The sequence below is a fragment of the Miniopterus schreibersii genome (genome assembly GCF_964146895.1).
Source record: "Miniopterus schreibersii genome assembly, chromosome: 2".
In the NCBI taxonomy this organism is placed as follows: Eukaryota; Metazoa; Chordata; class Mammalia; order Chiroptera; family Miniopteridae; genus Miniopterus; species Miniopterus schreibersii.
Window position 1 is genome coordinate 63,904,893 of NC_138102.1, and position 22,671 is coordinate 63,927,563.

The 22,671-nt window shown below is 40.3% G+C and overlaps 1 protein-coding gene across 6 annotated transcripts in view; it reads right to left on the reverse strand.

Moving 5' to 3' along the window:
* TDRD3 (tudor domain containing 3) overlaps positions 1 to 9,010 on the reverse strand; it is a 146,969-nt gene extending 137,959 nt beyond the window's left edge. For 2 of the 6 annotated variants that reach the window (XM_081130804.1, XM_081130803.1), the window contains exon 1: positions 8,075 to 9,010. In XM_081130804.1, the coding sequence (XP_080986930.1) occupies positions 8,075 to 8,115 (41 nt within the window). In that variant the 5' untranslated portion in view covers positions 8,116 to 9,010. Of the gene's footprint in view, positions 1 to 8,067 lie in introns of all 6 variants that reach the window. The other 4 variants (XM_081130807.1, XM_081130805.1, XM_081130808.1 and 1 more) reach the window with 3 other exon arrangements.
* Positions 9,011 to 22,671: the final 13,661 nt, after the last annotated feature.

Here is a 22,671-nt window from a genome sequence, read left to right on the forward strand (position 1 = left end):
TTCAATCATCAGCTATACTCAAATGACTCCAAATTTATATCTCCGGGCTTCTCTTCTGAGTGCAAGATTAGTATTTCTTAACGCCTAACTGGCATCTCATTTTAGATGACTCAAAGGCACCTCATACTCAAATAATGTCCAACTTGAATTCATGATCCATCCCTCAAAAATGTGGTCCTCTTCTAATAGTCTCTATCTAACCAATTCCGGTATACAAGCCAAAAACCTAGAAACCAACCCCCTGACACTTCTGTTTCTCTAATTCCCAGCAAAAAGTTCTTTCCATTTTACCTCCTAAATATCTCAACTTAGTCTACTGTTCTTCGTCACAACCATCACCTACTCCATCCATCTACTCCTGCCCACTAATCCATTTTCTTCAATACAAGGATACCTCAAAACTTAAAGATGATGTCATCCCTACTTCAACCTCCCATCCCAATAAAGCTTTTCAACTAATTACTATATTCCCTTCAGAATAAAAATAAACCTTACCATGGTCTTCCAGGCCCGAGCTTCATGACCTAGATCCCGAGACTCTCCCCGCCCCATCTCATTACACTGCCTTTCTGTCCTGCCTTCCTCCCGGCGGGCCCTTCAGATCTCCATACCCACCTGTGCATGACCTTTGCATATGCTGCTTTCCCCTTACTCAGGTTATTTAATTCCCACTCATCCTCCGGACCCCACTAGGAAGACATCAAATTTCCCTTTTTATAAGTTCTTACTAACAATGTCCCTTCTCCTCTCTAGTACATTTTACAAATGCAATATGTTTTAATATGTAGCTAATGGCTTTTCCCCCATAAGACTACATCCAACTATAATAAAGAAAGTGCCTGTCATGACAAGATGTTCAATAATTACCTGTTGAATGAGTACACCAATGAACCTGCCTTGCCTTCTCCCTAAACAAAGACCAGATACCACATTATGAGATGGCATATTCAACATACTCTGCTTATACTTCATTAGGTCTGAAGAGCCTTCCAGATATCTCAAGTCTGACTTAACTATTTTCAACAACACCCTGCAAGTAAAATGCCAGTGTATAACATGTTTAAATTCTGCCTGTCTTGTACACCATTCCAACACAGTGCTTTGTGCAAAAGAGGAATATGTATTTGCTACATGTATTTCAGTACAGACATTACTGTATAGGGTTACATAATCCTCTGCGTTATAACTGACCATTGCTGTAAGACTATTATACCTTCGGCAGCACTCTACTAAAGAAAGTGCCTGTCACAACAAGATGTCTTGTTGGGTAGATGTGATGTACCCAACATGTGTGAGAAGCGCCCACATGTGCACAGACCCAGACCACCGAAGGGATGTTACGGGGTCACAGTACTAAGGTACACACGAGCTCTGTCAACCCTGCCGCCCAATGTGCTGCCTGTTCTCTGCATGACCAGTGTGCTTCTTTTCTGCCATCATCACCTTTGATTTGACACCCTTAAGACTTTACATTATGACAACACAGTTGTGTCCCCTCCTCCCACATTCTCTGTTTTTGTGTGTCATTCTATGGCTTCACAAATGTTTCTCAACTGCACATAAAAATTTTGTATTGCTGGGAATGCAGTCTGCTCTTTTTTTTTTTTTAAATACATCTTTATTGATTTCAGAGAGAGGAAAGGAGAGGGAGAGAGACAGAAACATCAATGATGAGAGAGTCATTGATCGAGCCCGCAACCCGGGCATGTGCCCTGACTGGGAATTGCACCCTGATCGCCTGGATCCCAGGTCGACGCTCAACCGCTGAGCCACGCCCGGCTGGGCACTCCTTCTAAAAATTATCTGGAGGTAGTGTTCTTCAGCTACTTCCAAATCTTACACCTTTCAAAAAATCAGAATTTCTAGAGAGATGGAACTTAACTATAACATGGTAAGTCAAAATGCCCACATTCTATTGTCAAAAAGAGAAAACATAAGCCAAAAAAGGAATATAGTTGTATTTTTATGATTCTTGAAATGTTACTATGCAATTTTTACTTGATTTAGCAAATGCTGCTGTGTGAGAGGAGAAAATTATTTTCAACTTGCTGAGGTAGCAAGTTTCTTTTTATACTGCCTTTATGCTTCAGGCAGTCAAGTCTACCGGCAGTTGAAACTAGATTTATAGGTTATTCACCAAAAAAAAATCACTGAAAGCAGCACCTTAAACCTGAAAACTTGCACAGTTTAACAAAATATCCAGTCATTTTTAGCAGTTTACAATACCTACAGAAGCAACCAGGCAATATATATACATACATACACATATATATAACATATGTGACACAAAGTCAAGAAGGCTTATTACCTTTGAACACTGTAATTACACAAACAATATAAACTGAAGAAATAGTTACAAATGCTCATTAAAGAAACAAGAAATATTTCAAAATAGAAGGATGTCTCCAATAAGCTCCCCTGAAAACCAAGTGTAAAGCAATTGGTTTCTTCTAGTGTTCTATTATTGTTTCATCCAAAAAGTGTTTTAACAGTTCTGATCCTTTCCAAAACAGTGTACCAAAGGTATGTTTATATCAAAGTGGTAATGATTAAGTATTCTGTAAATCTAGATAATAAAAAACCCTGTACTGAATATACAACCTTACAAAGAACTCCCAATATTCTTTACAAATATACCTATGCCTAAGAGTTACACTGAAATAGCCTTTGCATAAACTCTTATTGTATGGCTGGTTACTAATAGTGGATCATGTGACAGTATGGAAAGTATATTATGATGCTGCGAAGGCTGTTTCTTATTTGAAGACTGAGATCATTCACTAGCCATCTCCTGGGGAACAGGTGTGTCTCAGAAAACTGAAACCAAACAAACAAGAAAGGCACAGGAGTGGAATGCAGAACAGGAATCTGACTGTTTTGGTCTTGATCATGAATGTGTTTGGGAAGGTCTCCATCTGTGTACAGGTCAAGAGCCAGGAATTAGGCATTCCCGCGGAAAGTCCTGAAGCTGCTCCACTTCTCTGGAGTAGCCACCTCAAGGCAACATGCACAACAGCAGGGCAGGCCCCTCAGGACAACGGCAATAACCACTTCACAGTCCACAATGCCACTGTGCTTCTTGTTTTCTCTATCCCACGGCGGTTCTCCTCTAGTACTGAGTTTTGATAAAGATTTTTATAATCTGTAGCCTTTCTTAGTTGTTCAAAGGTGAAATAAAAAAATGAAGTTTAGCACACACTTGAGCCTGAGGATATCAATCAGTAAGGTGGTAGCACCAGCAATCAAGGAGAGAACACCCAAAAGAGAAGGTGAGATTCAAAGGGGACAAGGTACGAAGGAGACCTTTGTGTTCCTTGATTTCACCTCTAACCCCAGCCTATCCAACAAACAAACAAACAAACAAACAAAAACCCCCAAATTCCTAAGCACAACTCCTGAGCACAAGGTTTAACCAGTTAAACCTTGGATGTCAGAAACCTAGAGATTCTAAGGAAATACGTAGGTTCTTTCAGAATAAAATGGAAACACACTATTTCTAAGGCTACCTTTGGTGTCCTTCAACTCAAAACTACTGGATTAGGCAAAAATATACAGTATAGTGTGTTACTTTTTCAGATATTCTTTGACTTTAAAAAATTAACCAGATTTTCAGATAAACTTAATCAGCAATTAGATGAGCCACTGAAAGGTAAAGATTTCCCTGAGCCCAATACCTGAGCCCAATCACTCCACAGGATAAGCACCTTACCTTTCCCAAGTAAGAAAGTAAATTTACATACCACAAAGTGATTTAAAATCCCGGGTTCAATTTTAAAATGGGCTGTTTTTTGATCAGCAATATCAATTAGAAGTGGTCACCACAGCTTGGTGGAAATGAGTACTGAATGCTTATTCCAGACCTTTGGGATCTATTCTTGGTCTGCCACTTATGACTGAGTAAATTGTTCACACTCTCTGTGTTTCAGTTTTCTCATCTCCACACTGAGGGAGTTAAGCTATACAATCAATAATTCTATGAAAAATATCTTTTCAAAAACACAAGCACAGTTGATTATGTTCCCTTAATATCTTTTGTTAAAAAGAAACAACAGCCCTAGCTGCTTTGGCTCAGTGGTTAGAGTGTTGGTCGTTGGACTGAAGGGTCTAGGGTTCGATTCCTGGCCAAGGGTATATGTACCTCAGTTGCAGGCTTGATCCCCAGGCTGGTCAGGGCCTGTGTGGGAGGTGGCAACTGATGGATGTGTCTCTCACACTGATGTTTCTCTCTGTCTCTCCCCCTCCCTTCCACTCTCTCTGAAAAATCGACAGAAAAAAATATCCTCAGGTGAGGACCAACAGAAAAGAAACAACAGACCCTAAATGTGTAAGCCCCACCGACACTTAGTACCTAACCTAATTCCAGTTTCAGCCTCTCCCTCCTCAGGACACGTTTCTATTTACTAGATGGGATGCTGTCTGATTCATGAATCATTCAGTAAACCAATTAGATCTTTAAATTATCTTTAAATTAACTTGAATTTTTGTTCTTCAATGGTTTCTATTTTTAAAAAGTTTCAAAGGTTGATATTTATAAGAAAATGCAAAAGATTCAAAGGTTAGTAGAAACACACAATTCCCCCTTACTGGAAATCTCCAAAGAGAAAAAACAAAACAGGCAGGGTGAAGTAAACCTGTTACCTAGACAAATCAAGTCAACTCTCTCAGTGATATTATTCCATGCATTTAATTAAGCATTACATAGACTCAGTGTACCATTTAGTGCATTATTTAAACATAATCACTATACTGTAGAAGTCCCTAAAACTTTTAAGTTCAAATCAGCAAAATCTAATTTTATATATATATATATATTCTTAGTTTCCAGTAGCACAGAAAGCATTAGGTTTTGCTGATTTAAAATTAAAAGCTGTGTGTGTGTAGCTACTATTGGAGTTGTACTTTAAAATATTGATTTGTGTGGGGTTCTAATGAAGAATAAAGACTTAGGGGGGAAAAATGTATTAAAAAATAGCAAGTTGGAATAATAGATCAGTCTATATAGATTATCTGTACTCCCTGAAGATCACATTTTCAGAAACAAGTTTTTCAGCACTAAATATTTCCCTAACCTAGTATTTTCGGTGAAAATGACAGAATGGATTTAATAATAGTTTAGGTGTTTTAGCATCTATTTCTTTTCAGGTCCTACAAGCCGAGTTCAAAGAAATATGGTTTTGTCAGTGACAATAACAGAGTATTTCAAGGGTTAGATGAAACTCAGCATGTCAGAACTGGAATGAATTGGTCAAAGCTGCTCTACGGTCAGAAATTCTCCTTCCAGTGCTCTTCTCTGCCTAAACTTTTTAGAGTCTGAATTTTAACATAGTAGTAAGTCTCTACCTAAATATAAGATCTATTACAATACAGACCACTGAAAACCTAGGAGATCCTCATCTTCTTTGGCTTAAGTTTAGTCTGTTCAAGACCCATCAGAGGCCCTGGCCAGGTAGCTCACTTGGTTAGAGTCATTCCCATATGCTAAGGTTTTGGGTTCCATCCCCATCAGGGCACATATGAGAATCAACCAATGACTGCATAAATAAGTGGAACAATAAATCAATGTTTCTTTCTCTCCCCCCCCCCTTAGAGAGAGAGAGAGAGGGGGGGGGGGAAGGAAGGAAGGAAGGAAGGGAGGGAGGGAGGGAGGGAGGGGAGGGAGGGGAGGGAGGGAAGGGAGGCAGGGAGGCAGGGAGGCAGGGAGGCAGGAAGGCAGGAAGGCAGGAAGGCAGGAAGGCAGGAAGGCCGGCCAAGAGTTTTCTAACAGTTGGGGAGTGAAATTACGTCACACTCCCCAACTCTTAGATAAGAGTTTTATCAAACCCACAGATTACTCCTCCCTTTATGAGTCAGTCATATAAAAGTAATACAGTTTGGTGGAAGTGAAACAGGTAATTTGTAATACAAAGTGACACACGTTACAATATAACATTGCTCGGGATTTATAACAAAATAGCAAACAGAGGAATTTTGCCTACGCTTGGTTAGAGACCTTAGCTAGGGAATTCTAACTGGCAGGGTCATTCCAAGGTCAATTGTATCAGACTTTACTGAGAACCTAAAATGTAATGTGCTCTCTGGCACTACAGGTACACAGAAAAATAAGATGTAGTTCTCCACTCTTAAGGAGTCAGGAGTCCAAAGAAGAACAATTTAGTATGTGTTTGGAACCAAAATAATGAGACTAGCCTTTCTAAAGGAGGTGGAGTGGTGCTGGAAAGCAGTAAAAGACTAAGTTTGTAAATGAAATCATTGAACTAGTTTGAGGAACTAAGGCTCAATCTAATGAAAAATGGGGAATTCAAATGGAAGAGTGATCCAAGATTATCCAAGACAACCTTGTGAGGTAAAAATACTGAAAGAAGAGTCCCGGTTGAGCATCGACCTACGATCCTGGACATCCCAGTTCAATTCCCGGTCAGGGCACATGCCCCACGTGTGGGCTGGATCCCCAGTGGGGGGCCTTGCCTGAGGCAGCCCATCAGTGACTCTCTCATCGTTGATGTTCCTATCTCTCTCTCCCCCTCTCCCTGAAATCAACAAAGACATATTTTTAAAAATAAACAAATAATGAAGTATCAAAACTATTTTTTAAAAAAAAACTACTGAAAGAAGAGATTCCAGTTGCAAGAACAAAATAATACTAAATGAGGCAAGTTTTAAACTACAGTTTGTTATGCCAACAGCGTTCTACACAAACACTGTAGGAACAATCGCACATAACAGTTAAAAGCACCCTCATGGGAACTGGCGCTCCAGAGATCACCTCCATCCCTCCCTTTCCAGCTATGTCAATTTTGGAAAGTTCCTTAACAGTTCTGTGACTCAGTCTCCACCTAAAAAAAATGGGGTGGCTGTCAAACCAAGAGCAGCTTCTTCAAAATACAGGTATTATTACATGACTCTAATCAAAAACTTTATTCGCCATATCAAATCCACATATTTAGGCACCTGTACCCTCCATAGCCTAGCCCCACACTTTCTGGATGTCCTCACTGGACATCCTCCCACGACCACGAGGCGCACGGACCTAGCGTCAGTCCTGCAGAGGCACCGGCTCTGTCCTCCCGCGGCGCCCCGTCCCCAGCAGCTCCGGCGCCCCAAAGCCTTCCGCTCACCCCCCTTCCAAGCCCACTCCTCCAGGAAATTAACTCCCCTTCCTCTCCACTCCGACTGCACAGCCGCCCGCTGCCCGGTGCAGTGTCCCACTATTTTCCGCTTCTCTGCCTGTCCTTTCCCACGCCTCCCTCTCCCCTGTCACGAAGGTCGTGAACTTCCAGGGCGCAGGGCCGGGCCCCCTCGCCGCTCCCTCTCAGGCCGCCGGCGCAGGCCTGGGGAAGCGTTACCGAGTTCAACTGGATGTTTACAACTGTAATGGCCGCAGTTCAGACACCGCTTAATTTCCTACGATGTTTTATTGCCTTCAGAGCCTTAAAATCTCGACATGGAACGTCTTTAAAAACCAGAAACACCTCCATCCCTTCAAGAAAAGTTGCCCGGAGCCCCCCCGCGCACGGGCGAGGCGGTCAGCCTCCGCTCAGAAGTTGCGCGTGTGCGCGGGGCTCGGCGGCACACCCGCCGCTGCACTTGGAAAGGAGGAGAAGGAAGAGGCGCGGGGCAGCGGTCGGGGCTGAGCGCCGCCCTCCGCTCCCGCGGCCGCGACCCTCCGCCGCCACCGCACTGGGTTCCCCTGCCCTCGCCTCCCCTCGTCCCGCCGCAGCAACTCCCCCGCCCCGCAGAGGCGCGAACGGCGCGGCAGGTCCCCCCCGGCCGGGCCAGGCCTGGGCCGCCCCGCCCCGCCCTGCCCGCGGCCCCCGGCCCCCTGCCCCCTGCCCCCGGCGGCTCCCCGGCCCGCCGCCCGGCACCCAGGGCCCAGGCCGCGCCGCCGCCCGCAGGGGAGCTGGGGGACCCGGCCGGCTCCGCGTGGCGCCGGGGGCGGAGCCGGCCCGGAGGGCCTGGGGGAGGCCGGGGGCGGGCGGCGGCCTCCGCCTACCCCGACACGCACCCCACCGCCCCCAACCCCAACCCTCCTTGGGGCCCCGGTCCGCATCCGCGGCCGGCGGGACTCACCACTTACCAACCCGCCTGGGACAACGCCGCGCCGGGGACCTCGGCCATGGTAGCTGCTTAGGCCGGGGGTGGTGGGGGGCTGCGGTGGAGGCGGGGGGGGCCTCCTACTTGAGACTAAGGGAAAAAAAGAAAGAAAGAAAGAAAAGAAAAAGAAAGAAAGAAAGAAAGAAAAAAACTCCTCTGGTCGGCTCTGCAACTGGGCATGCTCAGTGCGGCCCGCGCTTCCGCGTGCGGGTTCCGCTCGCCGCGTTTTCCGAGCGGCCGCAGGGGCAGGCCCGGTGTGCGGCTGGGCGGCTGCGGCGCGCCGGAGGCGGTCACCAGCCGGGGACGGGCTGGGGCCCGGAGGCAGGGGCCGGTTTGTTAGCCAGGACCGCGAGGCCGCCTCTCCACCAAAGGCTGGTTGTTTTTTGTGGGGGTCACTTTTGTGAGTCGCACGCCTTGGGAACTAGTTGGGGAGGTTCTTTGTAGAGCAGAAAGTCACGCCCGCCTTTCCCTCGCTGACGAGGGCCCGCTCCGGGCGAGCGGGCAGCGCCGGCGCCGAGACCGACAGGGTTGTGGCGGCGCTGGTAAGGCCGCCTTGCAGGCAGTAAGACTCAAAGGAAAGGGGTTCCCAGGCCCCCTCTGCATAGGGAAAAAGTTTACTTTCTTATAAGGACTCGTTCCATTCACCCCGCTTTTCTGTCTGCCTGGACGCAAAGAAAGAACGCAGTCGATTTCGTTTCAGTCCCCACAGGCAAATCGGAAAGTCCAGGTCGGACACCACAATGGAAGCGAGTGGTCAACCCAAGAGAACCTGCACTTAAGGGACGTGGGAAAACCGGGCAGTCGGGTCAGTGCTCTTTGTTCCAGGCGCTTCCCCACTAGGCTGGGCAGTGCCCCAGCGCGGCCCTGTGGTGTTGACAGGCGCGCACCCCGGGGCGAGGCTCCCACCGCCAACTGGCCGGTGCCCGAGGCTCTCGGGAGGCTGAAAAGCTAGAGCGGGTCCCAGAGTGGGCATGCGCAGTGGCGTCGCGGAGCGGCGCCCGAGACGCTCTAATGTGATTGGGCGGCTGAGACCCACGCCAGCCAATCAGGAGGCACGCGGCCCGGGAGTCGCTCCCTAAAAGTATGCTCCACCCTCCACGGTCATTCACCTCTGAGGGGCGCAGCAGAGGGAGTACGGTGGCACTGGCCCCAGCTGCTAAGTACCAGGGTGAGTCGATTTAAATCCCATCACCACGGTGGTTTCATTTGAAGCCATTATCATAAACAGACTTAGAGCAGACTCTGGATCTGAGCAGAGCCGCTCCTGGAACTGGGGAAGAAGGGGATAATTGCCCGGCGTGGAGCTAAATCCTTAATGCGAAATTTTCTCTTTTTTAAAAAATATGTCTTTATTAATTTAAGAGAGAGGAAAGGAGAGGGAGAGAGAGAGGTAGAAACATCAATGATGAGAGTCATTGATCAGCCACCTCCTGGACGCCCCCGACTGGGGATCGAGCCGGCAACCCGGGCATGTGCCTTGACTGGGAATCGAACCCTATGGCCTGGATCCTAAGGTCTGGGCTCAACCGCTGAGCGGCGCCCGGCCGAGCCGAAATTCCCTCATTTTAACTGGGTTATGCCGTTCCGGCTTCCCAAAAGTCATAGTCCTAAAATCGCGGTGCTTTCCTGAGCTTTAATGCTGTTGTAATACGTTCCCAAGCACTTTTAGAAACAGAAGTAACCTTATCCTATTCCCTACAATTAGCAGTGGTATACTATATATATATATATACACACACACACACACACACACACAAGGCCATATAAAGGGTGTCCCCCCAAAATGTATAAACAATTTAACAGCTGATAGCTCTATTTTGAAAATGAAATGTATTTTAATAAACGCTGCCTTTATAATTATTCAAAATTTGTGTATACATTTTTGTGGTACGCCCTATATATGCTACAAGTATATTTCAATTTTTAATTTTTTTATTGATTCCTAAGAGGAAGGGAGAGGGAGAAACATCAGTGATGAAAGAGAGCTATTGATCAGCTGCCTCCTGCATGCCCCCTGCTGGGGATTGAGCCCAAAACCTGGGCATGTGCCCTGACCAGGAATAGAACTAGTGACCTCCTCCTTCAAGGTCAGTGCCCAACCACTGAGGAGTCAAGCTGGTCCGGGTGTATATTTCAATTTTGGGGCACCAGTCATATCCAGGAGTCAGGAAAAGATTACCATTCTGAAGTAAATAGATGATTCAAAATTAAATTGCTAATTTTTATTGTTTGTTGAATCTTCTCTTAATTATTTATATTTTGCAATTAATGTAACTTGTTAACTATGAAAATATAGGTTGTTCTAATCATCAGAATTCTTCACTGGTTAAAAGTGAAGTCTTCACACATTTGTTCGCATATGCAGTGTAATACAGTTAAGAAATTACCATTGTGTGGTGCTTACAATTACTTTAATAAAAAGCTCCACAAAACACTTAATTCCCCTGCTTTAGGATATGCTTTAAGGAATGGTTGAGGATTTCCAGTGGAGAAATTTCAGACAGTACGAGTATCACAAAGAATACAGTAATTACAATAATTAATTGAATAAAAAAATTGGATAAAGAAAATGCATGAGTTCAGAGTGCCACTAAAAATAAAGGAGAATGAAAAATTTTCTTTCAGAGGAATACTGGAGATTAAATGTAAAACAAATAATAGAATTAGAAAATCACTATTTTTCAAATCAACCACAAATAATTCAGGCAAAGTTCATCAGAGAATGCTAAAAGCCACTGGGCAAAAGGTTATAGGAGTACAGGTTCTTCACATGGTCTCAAAGTGTCAAGCCATAACTTACTTATAAAATAGAAAACATAGCTTTACCTTAAAAAAAAAATTGCTTGAACAAGTGGCCAAAGCTAGAATTGCTAATAATGGGGAAAGCTGATACTATGTGCTTACTGATATTGTGCAATTAGAAATATACATCATCTAAGAACTATTCTTGCCAAAATTGTTTAACTTGATTTTCATCATGCTTCTAGCCTGTGGTTCTGAATCAAGGGGTGGATCCCCATCCCCTTACCCCCCTGGGCACTTTGACAATGTCTGGAGACATTTTTATTTGTCATAGTTGGAGAGCAGGGCAGGCAGGGAAAGGTGGTGCAGAGGGTTGTTACTGCATCTAATGAGCAGAGGCTGGGGATGCTGCTAAAGATCTAAAAACTACAGGACAGCCTCTCCACAAGAAAGAATTATCTGGCCCCAAATGTCAATAGTGAAGGTTAAGAAGCCCTAGTCTAGATATAAGCACAAATTAAAAGGATATATAGGGGGTATTAGAACAAGTTAAACTGAGGAAAAGGGCAGATAAATCCAGAATGTGGTGTATTCTACAAGAAACCTGGCCTGGACTGTTCAAATGAGCCATTGTAATTTTTTTAAGAAAAGTAGAATTCTTCCAGATTGAAGAGACACAAGAAACATGACAACAAAATGTAATCCTCAGCCTTAAAGAGATGTGGTAGTGTCCTTAATCTTGAAAGTTTTATGCCAAAGCATTTATGGCTTAAGAGTTGTATCTGAAACTTATTTTCAAATGATTCAGAATATATCTATGTAGATATGTCTATCTATATAGAAGATATATTTACATAACAAATGTATACACATGTATGTACACATATATGTATATGTATGAAAGAGTGAGGTGAGAAGGTAAATGTGGCAAAATGTTAAAAATGAAAATCTAATTGGAGAGTCCATATATATTATGTATTGTGTATATATGTACATCATATATTTTTAAACTTTTCCTTAGGTTTGAAATTTTTCAAAATAAAAAGTTAAGGAAAATGTATGGATTATACTAATTTCTTTCACATCAAACATTTTTTATTGGAATCATGTTCTGTATAGATATGTTAGTGTCATGGAAAAATAGTAGCAGCTGACTAGACAAAAAAGTGGATTTACATTTTTAATAAGATAAATCATTGATTTACAGAAATGTAAAGCCTCACAATGAGCTGAAAATTGGAGGAAATGTTAAGATGACAAAAGAGCTTTAGGTATAAGAGGGCAAAAAGGCAGAGTTAAATGTTTTGGAGTCAGCATATAAGTTAATAGAAGAGGTTGAGAATCCATCCACCTGTTTTGCCTCTGTCATTTCAGTGAAGAAAAGGGTTCTCAAATTGAAGAAGGAAAGAAGACTATGGATAAGTGGGGATAAAAAAAAACACAATAAAATGTGAGATTATAAGAGTACTTCGTCCCTTGAAGCAAAATAAATTGTTTGTCCTTAGGCCACTTACATTCCAGAGAAAACAAAAATAGCCTGTGAATGGTTTAGATGAGCCAATGTCAGGGAGCCATGAAGAACTAACTGCTGAGCTCATCAGGAAATGTGCTAGAAGCCTGAAACAGGTAAAAATATTTTCAGTTTTAAGAAAGGGAAAAGAGTGTTTTCAACAAATGGTACTGGGACAATTGGATATCCACATACAAAAGAATCAAGTTGGACCACTTCATCACATCATATACAGTAACTCGAAATTGATTATAGACTTAAATGTAAGAGCTAAAAATATAATACACATAGAAGAAAATGTAGAAGTAAATCTTCATGACATTGAGTTAGGCAATAGATACGACATCCAAGCACAATTGAAAAATGAAAAATTAGATAAATTGGACTATCAAAATTTACAACTTTTGTGCTTCAAAGGACACTGTCAAGACAGTAAAAAAGACAATCTACTGAATTGGAGAAAATAGAGGTTGTATTGAGAATATATAAAAAACTTGCAGATCAATAAAAATTTTAAAAAAATATGCAGTTTATAAATGGGTAAAGCATTTGAACAGATATTTCTCCAAAAAAGATATACACGTGGCCAATAAGTAAATGAAAAGATGCTCAACATCATTAGTCATTAGGAAAATGCAAATCAAAAACACAATGAAATACTTCATATCCACTAGAAAGGCAATAGTTAAAAAGATGGGTAATAACAAGTGTTGGTGAGGATGTGGAAAAATTGGAACCCTCATAATGGCTGGTGAGAATATCGTGCAGCTACTTTGGAATATTGTTTGGCAGTTCCTCAAAAAGTTAAACGTAGTTACCACATGACTCAGCAATTCTACTCCTAGCTATATGCCCAAGACAAATAGAAACATGTTTGCACAAAACCCACATGGATGTTCATAGAAGCACTATTCATAATAGCCGAAAAGTGGAAACAATGCAAATGTCCATCACTGAAAAATAGATAAATAAAAGAATCGGGGTTCTACAAACAAGACCAGGGAATTTGCTGTTGATCTTAGTCATGATTCCAGAATTTATGATTTAGGAGATAAATATTTAATAGGAAGAGGAATTGGAATAGCTGACCGCTAAAGGTTGCTTGACTCCTAGAATTCTATGATTCTAAATCATGTCAGGTGAGCCTCATTTCCTTAAAAAAAAACCAAAAACTTTCTTAATTAGTAAGTACTAGAAATAGGGCGTGGCCATCAGGATAGACTAGGTTATGCTATGACAATAAACAACCACAAAGTATTAGTGGCTTTTAATAAAAAATGTTTTTCTTTCATGTTATAGGTACAATGTGAAATACCTGGAGGGTGTGGAAGAAAGCCTTTGACTACGGTGGTCATCCTCACTCCAGCACCCTCACAGAGCACTAGCCATCTCAAACTGTGCTAATGATCGAAGCAGTAGATAGAAAGAAGGCTCTGGAGGATCTCACACTGGAAATTAGATGCTCTTCTAGGACTGGACATATGATAACATAGGAAATCAATCACCAGATGCCAGAAGATAAAGAGCCAGAAATACTCAGTGAACAGTGTTAATGGTTGTAGTCAATGAGGTACCAGTATTATTTGTGAGAACAAAACCCTTAAGATAACCAAAATGTCCATCAATGGAGGAATATTTAAATATTATAATGGGTGCCATGTAGACATTACAAAAAAATGAGAGATTATCCAGTATGTCTACTGGCTAATAAGTATACAGGGTGTCCTAAAAAAATGTATACACACTTTGACAGCTGATAGCCCAATTTTTAAAATAAAGTGTAGCCCAGCCGGGCGTGGCTCAGCGGTTGAGCGTTGACCTAGGATCCAGGCGATCAGGGTTCGATTCCCGGTTCAGGGCACATGCCCAGGTTGTGGGCTGCAGCAGATCAATGACTCTCTCATCATTGATGTTTCTATCTCTCTCTCTCCTCCCTTCCTCTGTCTGAAATCAATAAAGATATGTTTAAAAATAAATAAATAAAATAAAATGAAGTGTATTTTAAGAAACACTGTCTTTATAATTATAGAAAGTGTGTGTATGTATACATTTTTGGGACACCCTAAATTATGTATGTATGTGTGTGTAGTAATGGAATAAAAGCAAGTTAATATGATGAATTACTACAAATCAGTAAGAAAAAGGCAAAAATCCCCATGAAAAAATGGACAAAGTATATGAATAGGCAATATACAAAAACTAAATGTAAGTAGTCAATGAATATGTGACAATGTTTAAACCATGTCAGTAATCAAAAATTAAAACAATGAGATATCAATAAAATACCGTTTTTACCTAACCCAATGGCAAAAACTAATAAGCAATATCAATGTTGGCAAGGATATGGGAAAATTTATTTTTTAATGCACTATTAATAGTGAAGTAAGTACAAACACTTTGAAGAGTATTTTGGCAATATCTAGAAATACTGAAAACATGCATACCTTATGATAGAGCATTTTCATTTTTAGATACTAATTCTAGAGGAAGATGTTCATTGAAGCATTGTTTCAGATAGAAGAATAAAAACAACTCTAATGTACAAATGGGGAGAAATAGATTTTAAAAAGTCATATATTCATAAAATAAAATGTTCTATGCCAGTTTAAAGGAATACACTAGACCTCCCTATATGTCAGTTAGGTGTATGTCAACAACCTAATGCCAAATTTAAAAAGCACACCACATACTAAAATCATTGAAACATCCAACAGAGCTCTCTGCAATGATGGAAATGTTCTATATCTGCACTAACTACATTTGGCTACTGAGCACTTGGAATATGACTAGTGCAATGGAGGAAATGATTTTTAAATTTTTATTTCAATTAATTTAAACTTAAATAACCACATTGGCTAGTGCCTATATACTGGACAGCACAAGTGTATGTATGCCTGGATGTAGAGGCATCCATATGTGTGAAGAAGTATGAAAATAGATTTGAGGGATGCACAGCAAACCCAGAATAGTGGTTGGAGTGGGGAAGAAAGGTAATAGACCTGAGGGTAGTTGCCAAAGAGGATTATTTGCTTTATTAGTAAAGTTTGTTTCTTTCAAAAGAATAGAAGCAATTATGGCAATATATTAGTTATTGTTCATTGAGTAGTAAGAACATGGATGCTTTTATATTATTATTTATCCTTTTTGTTGCATTTCAAATACCTCAGGACAAGAAGTTGTGTCACTGTTGTATTACATGATACTTTCTGCAGCATATTGTTTTATTTTTAATATAATCAAAATATTATCAATATGAAAAAACACAGAAGAAGAAAATAAAGGGGAAAGGAGGGCGAAAGAAGAGGACTATTGTAGTAACTTTTATAAATCTGAAAGACTCTCATGTAGAAGGAAATTTAGACTTTTTCTTATCATTCCCAGAGGGTAGTTCTAGGGACTAAAAAGATTTTAGCTCAGTATAATAAAAATTTTAATCTGGAGGCAGTCCAACAAGGAAATAGCACCCTTAGGAAGAGTGAGTTCCCCAGCAGAGGAGGTATTCAAGCTTCTGTTAATGATTAATTACAGAAAGGAATCCAAGCAGTTACACTGGTTCAGTGGTTTCCAAAGGATTTCCTAAGGAGCCCTACTGGCTCCACTTGTGCCTCAAGAACCACAGTAGTGGGCAAAGCAAAGGATCAGCAAGCTGGAGTCTAGGCCCCCCCTCAAAGCATAACGGCACTTCTTTTATCTGCTTTATTCACTGCATTTTGATGAAAGATTTAATTTGAATAAAGGATTCAACAACTTAAAAGGAGTTTTAAAAATTATGGGGCTAGATGAATAAACTAGTCATTTGTTAACAAGGATTGATTGAGTCCACACTATGAGCCCATCACTGTGCCAAGCCCTGCAGGTGAGATCAGTAGTCATGAGCCCTGCCTTTGAAGTTTATGGTCTGTCTCATGATAAAAACATTCAATTACTTTATACATAGTTAATTAGTTGTAAGTGCTATGAAGATATCCAGTCAGACCCCTGAGTTCTTATGAAGGATACTGTGAATCCATATTTTCATTGTTAAAATGACTAATTTTTTTAAGCCCAGTGTTGCGATGGAACCAGATCCTCCCCACTCATGAAAGCCAAACAGGCACATCTCCAAAACGCAGCATTCATACCATGCTCTTAGCTTGAAATTAGCCATCGTGTATTTATACCACGGAAAATGCTAACATCAGGTTTGTTTATTTTGTTGTTTTTGTCTTTTTCTGGAGAGCCAGTTATTAAACATTTAATAACACACCACTAGGTACACCTCCAAGAATGAGAGAACTTTGGGATTAGAAGACATGGTTCAGAAAACATGGGCAGGTACACAAATTGTCTGAGTTCAAGAACTGAATTCTATAGGGATAAGATGCTTTTAAAGTGCAGAGTCATGCTACCTTCAGTTTGCATATTGTAAGAAAATGATGATGTTACTTCTTTACCCAGATAAGGCAAGGCCCAAATCATTTAAACCTGAGCCAGCACTCCTTCAGGAAAGATGGAAATCACTCTACCTAACACAATTGTTTGCTTTTGTAAAATGACTAATTTTTGACTAACTTGAGTTTCTGCTATATATATGTGTTCTTGAGTGAAAAATACTGTTGTCCATTTTTTCAAATATTTTAACATAAATATATTTACTTAAGTCTTAGGCATGGGGAAATAGCAGTGAATAAGACCAATGTAAAGATTTCATTCTGATCATTTCGGGAAGAAGCCATGTGCTGTCTTTAATAAATTAATATGAGGTGATCACTGTGGTTTTTGTCAACTACTACAAAATATAAGAGAATTTGAATATAATTGGACATAAATACAGCCAAATGAGTTATAAGTGAAGAAAAAGATTGAGAGAACATATACATAATATTAGTGTAGCTTTCTTGTCTGCCCTTTAAATGAATATGTTTTCCAAAATTAGCATGTATTACTCTTGTAAAAATATATACAGAACCAGTAAGAAAATGGCAGAGTGAATTTATGTGGCTGCTTTTGTTCTGTGAAATCTTGGAGTTTCATATATATGTGCAATATGGTTGGTAGCTATGAAAATTTGAAGATTCTTCTACCCTTGTTAAGGATTTTATTGTCTAATTACTGCAACATGATATAGATTTTCTGTTTATGTTATTTATCTCTGTTATTTGTTATGAATGTTATAAATTATATTTATATTTTTGAAGTACTGTTTCTCCAGTTTAACACTCTACTTGACCTAGGTACCCTATGTGTCCTTTTCATGTAATCATTTCTTGTAAGTCATTGAGTACTTAAAATATCCTTTACATTTCATTGAACATTTCCAAATTTACATTAGTAGTTTCGATATATCACTGAAAGTGCAATAGAATTTTTCTTAGCACTCTTTACTTTCAATAGCACCTAACTTAAGCAAAAGGAAATAGAATGTCTAAAGATACAGAGCATCCTATAGAACCCAAGAGCAGAGAAGTAGTAGACCTCCAGGAGGAGAGGAAGCAACAGCTGAAAGCCTCTGGACTCCCCCGGCAAAATTCAGTCTCAACATCCCTGCTGCTCCTTGCACATCTTTCTTCTCTTTACTTCCCAATTTGCATGACAGTATATTTCCTTACCTCCTGAGTTATATATTATAATTCCAGCCCCCAAAGAAACTCTCACTCTTGATGCCAAAGGGAACTAGAAAAGCACTCTGGCATGGCAAGGGTAAGGAGCCCACCATAGGGTTCAGTCATCGTTGTCAGAGGGAGGGGTGACATGTCACACAGAGCCTGCCAGAGATCATGGTGTGAGAGAAGCAGGCCGTCAAGCAGACAGGCCAAAATATATCCATCTCAGTTATCCAATTCTAAATATACATAAATCAAAATGTTATTATATGTTATATTTTAAATTACCCTAAATCCCTATCATTTAAAAGACTGATAGTTGCACCCACTTAAAATATGAATTGTCACAATTTAATGTAGCTTTGGGATACATTTCAGTTTTCACATATTCATTTTTATTTAAATAAAAATCACTGACAGTCACTTTCCAACAACTTAACATGAGCAAGCTTCATAAGTATGCACAAGAGGAAATGGCCTTCTTTGTTTTTACATCAAAAAATTAGGCTGCATATATTTTACTTATTTTCTTTAATTCACTTTAAGCACTAAATTTTACCATATTCCTTAGAGCCATGGAAGTTAGCTGTTAAGCTGTTTAGGACAGAGAACATGTATTTTGTGTTCCCAACTAGATCTGATACAGTGCACAGGATGATTTTTTTTTTTTTAAGAGTGAGGCAGAGAAAGAAAAACATCGATGTGAGAGAGAAACAGCTATTGGTTGCCTCCTGTACACGCCCTGACGAGGGATCGAACCCACAGCTTGGGTAAGTGCTCTGATCAGGAATTGAACCCACCACCTTTCAGTGCATGGGATGAGACTCCAACCCACTGAGCCACACCGGCCAAGGCAGGATGATGTGTCTTTCAAAGGAAGTAGAAAATGTTTTCCCCAAAATCTTTGTAGACTGTAGGTGTAATTTTCAAACAATGGAATTTGCTAAGATTACTTCTGATATATTCTCACCTTCCTCACAATTACCATAGACTAAATATTTTACAAATCGTTTATTCTCTTCAGCGCTTGCCACTAACACCCAGCCTAACATGCAGCCCCTCTTCAGACCTTCCTCAGAACTCAATCACTGTCATTTGTTCTTGCTCTTTGGTACTTAGCCACTTTTCAGCTCACTGATGATACTTAACTAATTTGAATTAATTTTAGAACTAATGTTTCACAAGAAAGTACATGAAGGAAAATATCAACATACTTTATGCTTCACCTTTTTAAAACTGATGTTCACTTCTTTCTTTAGAGTGGCCAGATAAGTAAAGAAAAATTCAGTGTAAAAAGTAAAATTCAATGTAAAAAGTATGTTAGCTACATTCTTTATAGACTGTTTCTTCCACTATCTTATCTACTTCTTGTGCAGTATTAGAAAGTATATATACTTTCTACATATATACAACAGATTATATATATATATAAACTTGCATCTAAATTAGCAAATGGTAGAGCCAAGATTCCAGAGCCTTCTGACTCTGAGGCACCTGCACTTAGTTCCTACACTCATAAGAAACGGGGGTGTGGGGGAATCTTTGAAAAGAAGGGTGAAAACAGTGTGCTGTTTTTAGTTGTGTTGAACATAAAGTGATGAGACATAACAAATACCCAGTAGAAAACTGATCTGTATATAGCTGAAGGGCATATTTGGAGATAATGATTTTACTGATTTTTGGACTCGTCTTACAAGAGATTGTTAAAAGTCTTGTAAATGAACAATATTCTGAGAAACAGTGTAAAAATGGAGAAGAGGCTCTAACAGTGAAGATAAGGAACCACCACAGTAAACAGCATGAGAAAGAGGAAGCAGCAAAGGAATAGAAAAGCATCATACTGCCAGAACTGTGATGCTAGAAGGACAAGTAATGTGGACAGATCGTTAAAACAAATAAACTGAATTCAGTCAAAATATATTTGCTTGACAATGTGTAGGTAACACGTTAATAAAACAATAGCAACAGTCCTCTTTCTTAGCTCATCCTGTACATCAATATTCCTATTATCATAATCACAACAAAATTTACTAATGTGCTAAATATTTTCCTATATACAGGTGAGGAAACAGGATTATAGTGGTAAAATTACCTTTCCAAGATAGCGTGCCATTAAATGACAAAGCTGGGATTTAAATCCAGGCCTGTTCAACACTCAGACCACCCCTCTTACCCAATACACCATTCCCAGCACATGGGACAAGTGGAGGTGGAGATCATTTCTTAGATTTATAGCATTAACTTTATATTATTTCTCTCATAAACATTTCTGTCAGGTTTGTGGACATGGTATGACATAACACTAACTTAATAAATATTTATTGAATCAATCACACAGTGAGAAAGTTTTCCCTCTTTCTAAATCTCTCTCAGTTTGTCTAGAGGCTTCAAAGAGGAGGTGTCAGTTTGGAGCAAGCATTTCTAACATCTCTCTAACACCTGCCAACCTGCATTTTTAACAAACAAGATAGCAGGCCTTAAGGTCAAAATATTCTATAGACAACAAGATGTAACTATAATTTTATAACATTGCTATGTTTTCATTGCATTCTTTATAGTTACTTTCTACTTATGTAAAACTCTTCTGGTTTTCCATTTACAGTAGTGAAGAAAATTTCCTGTCTGAATACACATAAGGTTCTTTTAAGTGGTTCTGTTTTAAAAAACCATATTAAGCAAACAATAATACAGGAAGTATGCAAATATGGCAAAATTGTGAGGGTAGCTTGTGAATGACTAAAATTTGGAAAAACTGCATTACAGTTAAACATCTTCCCCCATTTCTTTGAAATCCTTAACCATAACCTTGGTGCCAGGGATCAGTTTATCTTCCTCTGTCCATTTCTGTCACTCTTACTGTAGCACTAATCCAAGCAATGACTTCCATGTTATTATCCCATTCATATGATAAACTTTTCTTTCTTTCTTTCTTTTTGTCTATGAATGGAGTATTGATATGTCATCTATTAAAATATAATGATAGCCCAGCAGCGTGGCTCAGCAAGTTGAGCATTGACCCAGGAACCAAGAGGTCACCAGTTCGATTCCCTGTCACAGCACATGCCTGGGTTGCAGGCTCTATCCTCAGTAGGGAGCATGCAGGAGGCAGCCAATCAATGTTTCTCTCTCATCAATGTTTCTATCTCTCTCTCCCTCTCCCTTTCTAAATAAATAAATAAACACTTATTTAAAAAAAAAAAAAAAACAACACAAAAAACCCTTCTACACAACAAAATAAACCACCAATAAAATGAAAAGAAAGCCCACTCTATGGGAGAACATATTTGCCAATGATACATCTGATAAAGGGTTAAGATCCAAAATATATAAAGAACTCATACAACTTAACAAAAGGAAGACAAACAATCCAATTTAAGAATGGGCAAAGGACCTAAATAGACACTTCTCCAAAGTGCACATACACATGGCCAAGAGACATATGAAAAAATGCTCAAAGTCACTAATCATCAGAGATGCAAATTAAAATGACAATGAGGTGCCACCTCACACCTGTCAGAATGGCACCATCAACAAATCAACAAATGACAAGTGCTGGCGAGGGTGTGGAGAAAGGGGAACCTTAGTGCACTGCTGGTGGGGATGCAGACTGGGGCAGCCACTATGGAAAGCAGTATGGAGTTTCCTCAAAAAACTAAATATTGAACTGTCATTTGACCTAGTGATCCCACTTCTAGGAATATATCCTAAGAAACCTGAAACACCAATCAGAAAGAACCTATGCACCCCTATGTTCATAGCAGTGCAATTTACAATAGCTAGGATCTGGAAACAGCCCAAATGCCCATCAGTAGATGAGTGGATAAAAAAGCTGTGGGACATTCACACCATGGAACACTATGCGGCTGTAAAGAAGAAGGATCTCATTCTTTGAGACAGCATGAAGGGACCTGGAAAGTATTATGCTAAGCAAAATAAGTCAGTCTTTCTTTCAATCCCTGCTCCCCAGCTGTAGCAGTGCTAGCTGACATATTGCATGTCGATGGGATGTTAGTGAGCCAAAGAAGTTGAGCTGGGCTTTGAGAGTTTGCTCTCACAGTCGAAATCTCTTCACTGGCTCTCCAGGTCTAAAAATAGTGAGAACACTAAAATACTAGCCAGGAGTTACCTCTGATAATTTTTGCTATAAAGGACTTAGAAGTGGAACTTTCTAAGCCCAGGGGAGATAGAGCTGGTTTGCATTCACTTTTATTCCTAAAATGTCTCAATAATAAATAAAAGATAGGTGATTACTTTTCAAAGCTTTGGTTTTTACCCCTTTGCTTATTCAAAACTACTCAATTAACATCTGTGCTCTGTTCTTTTTTTTTTTTTTTTAATATATCTTTATTGATTTCAGAGGGAGGAAGGGAAAAAGAGAGAGAGATAGAAATATCACTGATGAGAGTCATTAATCGGCTGCCTTCTGCACCCCCCCACCACTGGGGATCGAGCCCGCAACCCAGGCATGTGCCTGAAATCAAACCCCGATCTCCTGGATCCTAGGTCGATATTCAACTGCTGAGCCATGCTGGCCAGGCTGTGCTCTACTTTTTGAGAAAGACCTTGAGACACAGGTCAGCTCACACAGAAGACGATCATGTGAACAGAAATTAAGGAAGGTGTTGGGTGAATGGGCTCTAACTAGTTAGTGCTATTTTTTAAAAATCTTAGCTCATAATTCCCCTGTGACTTAATTAATGGGAGTTCTTACAGTGTCCCTTGCACCATTTATAGATTGTGTGTGTG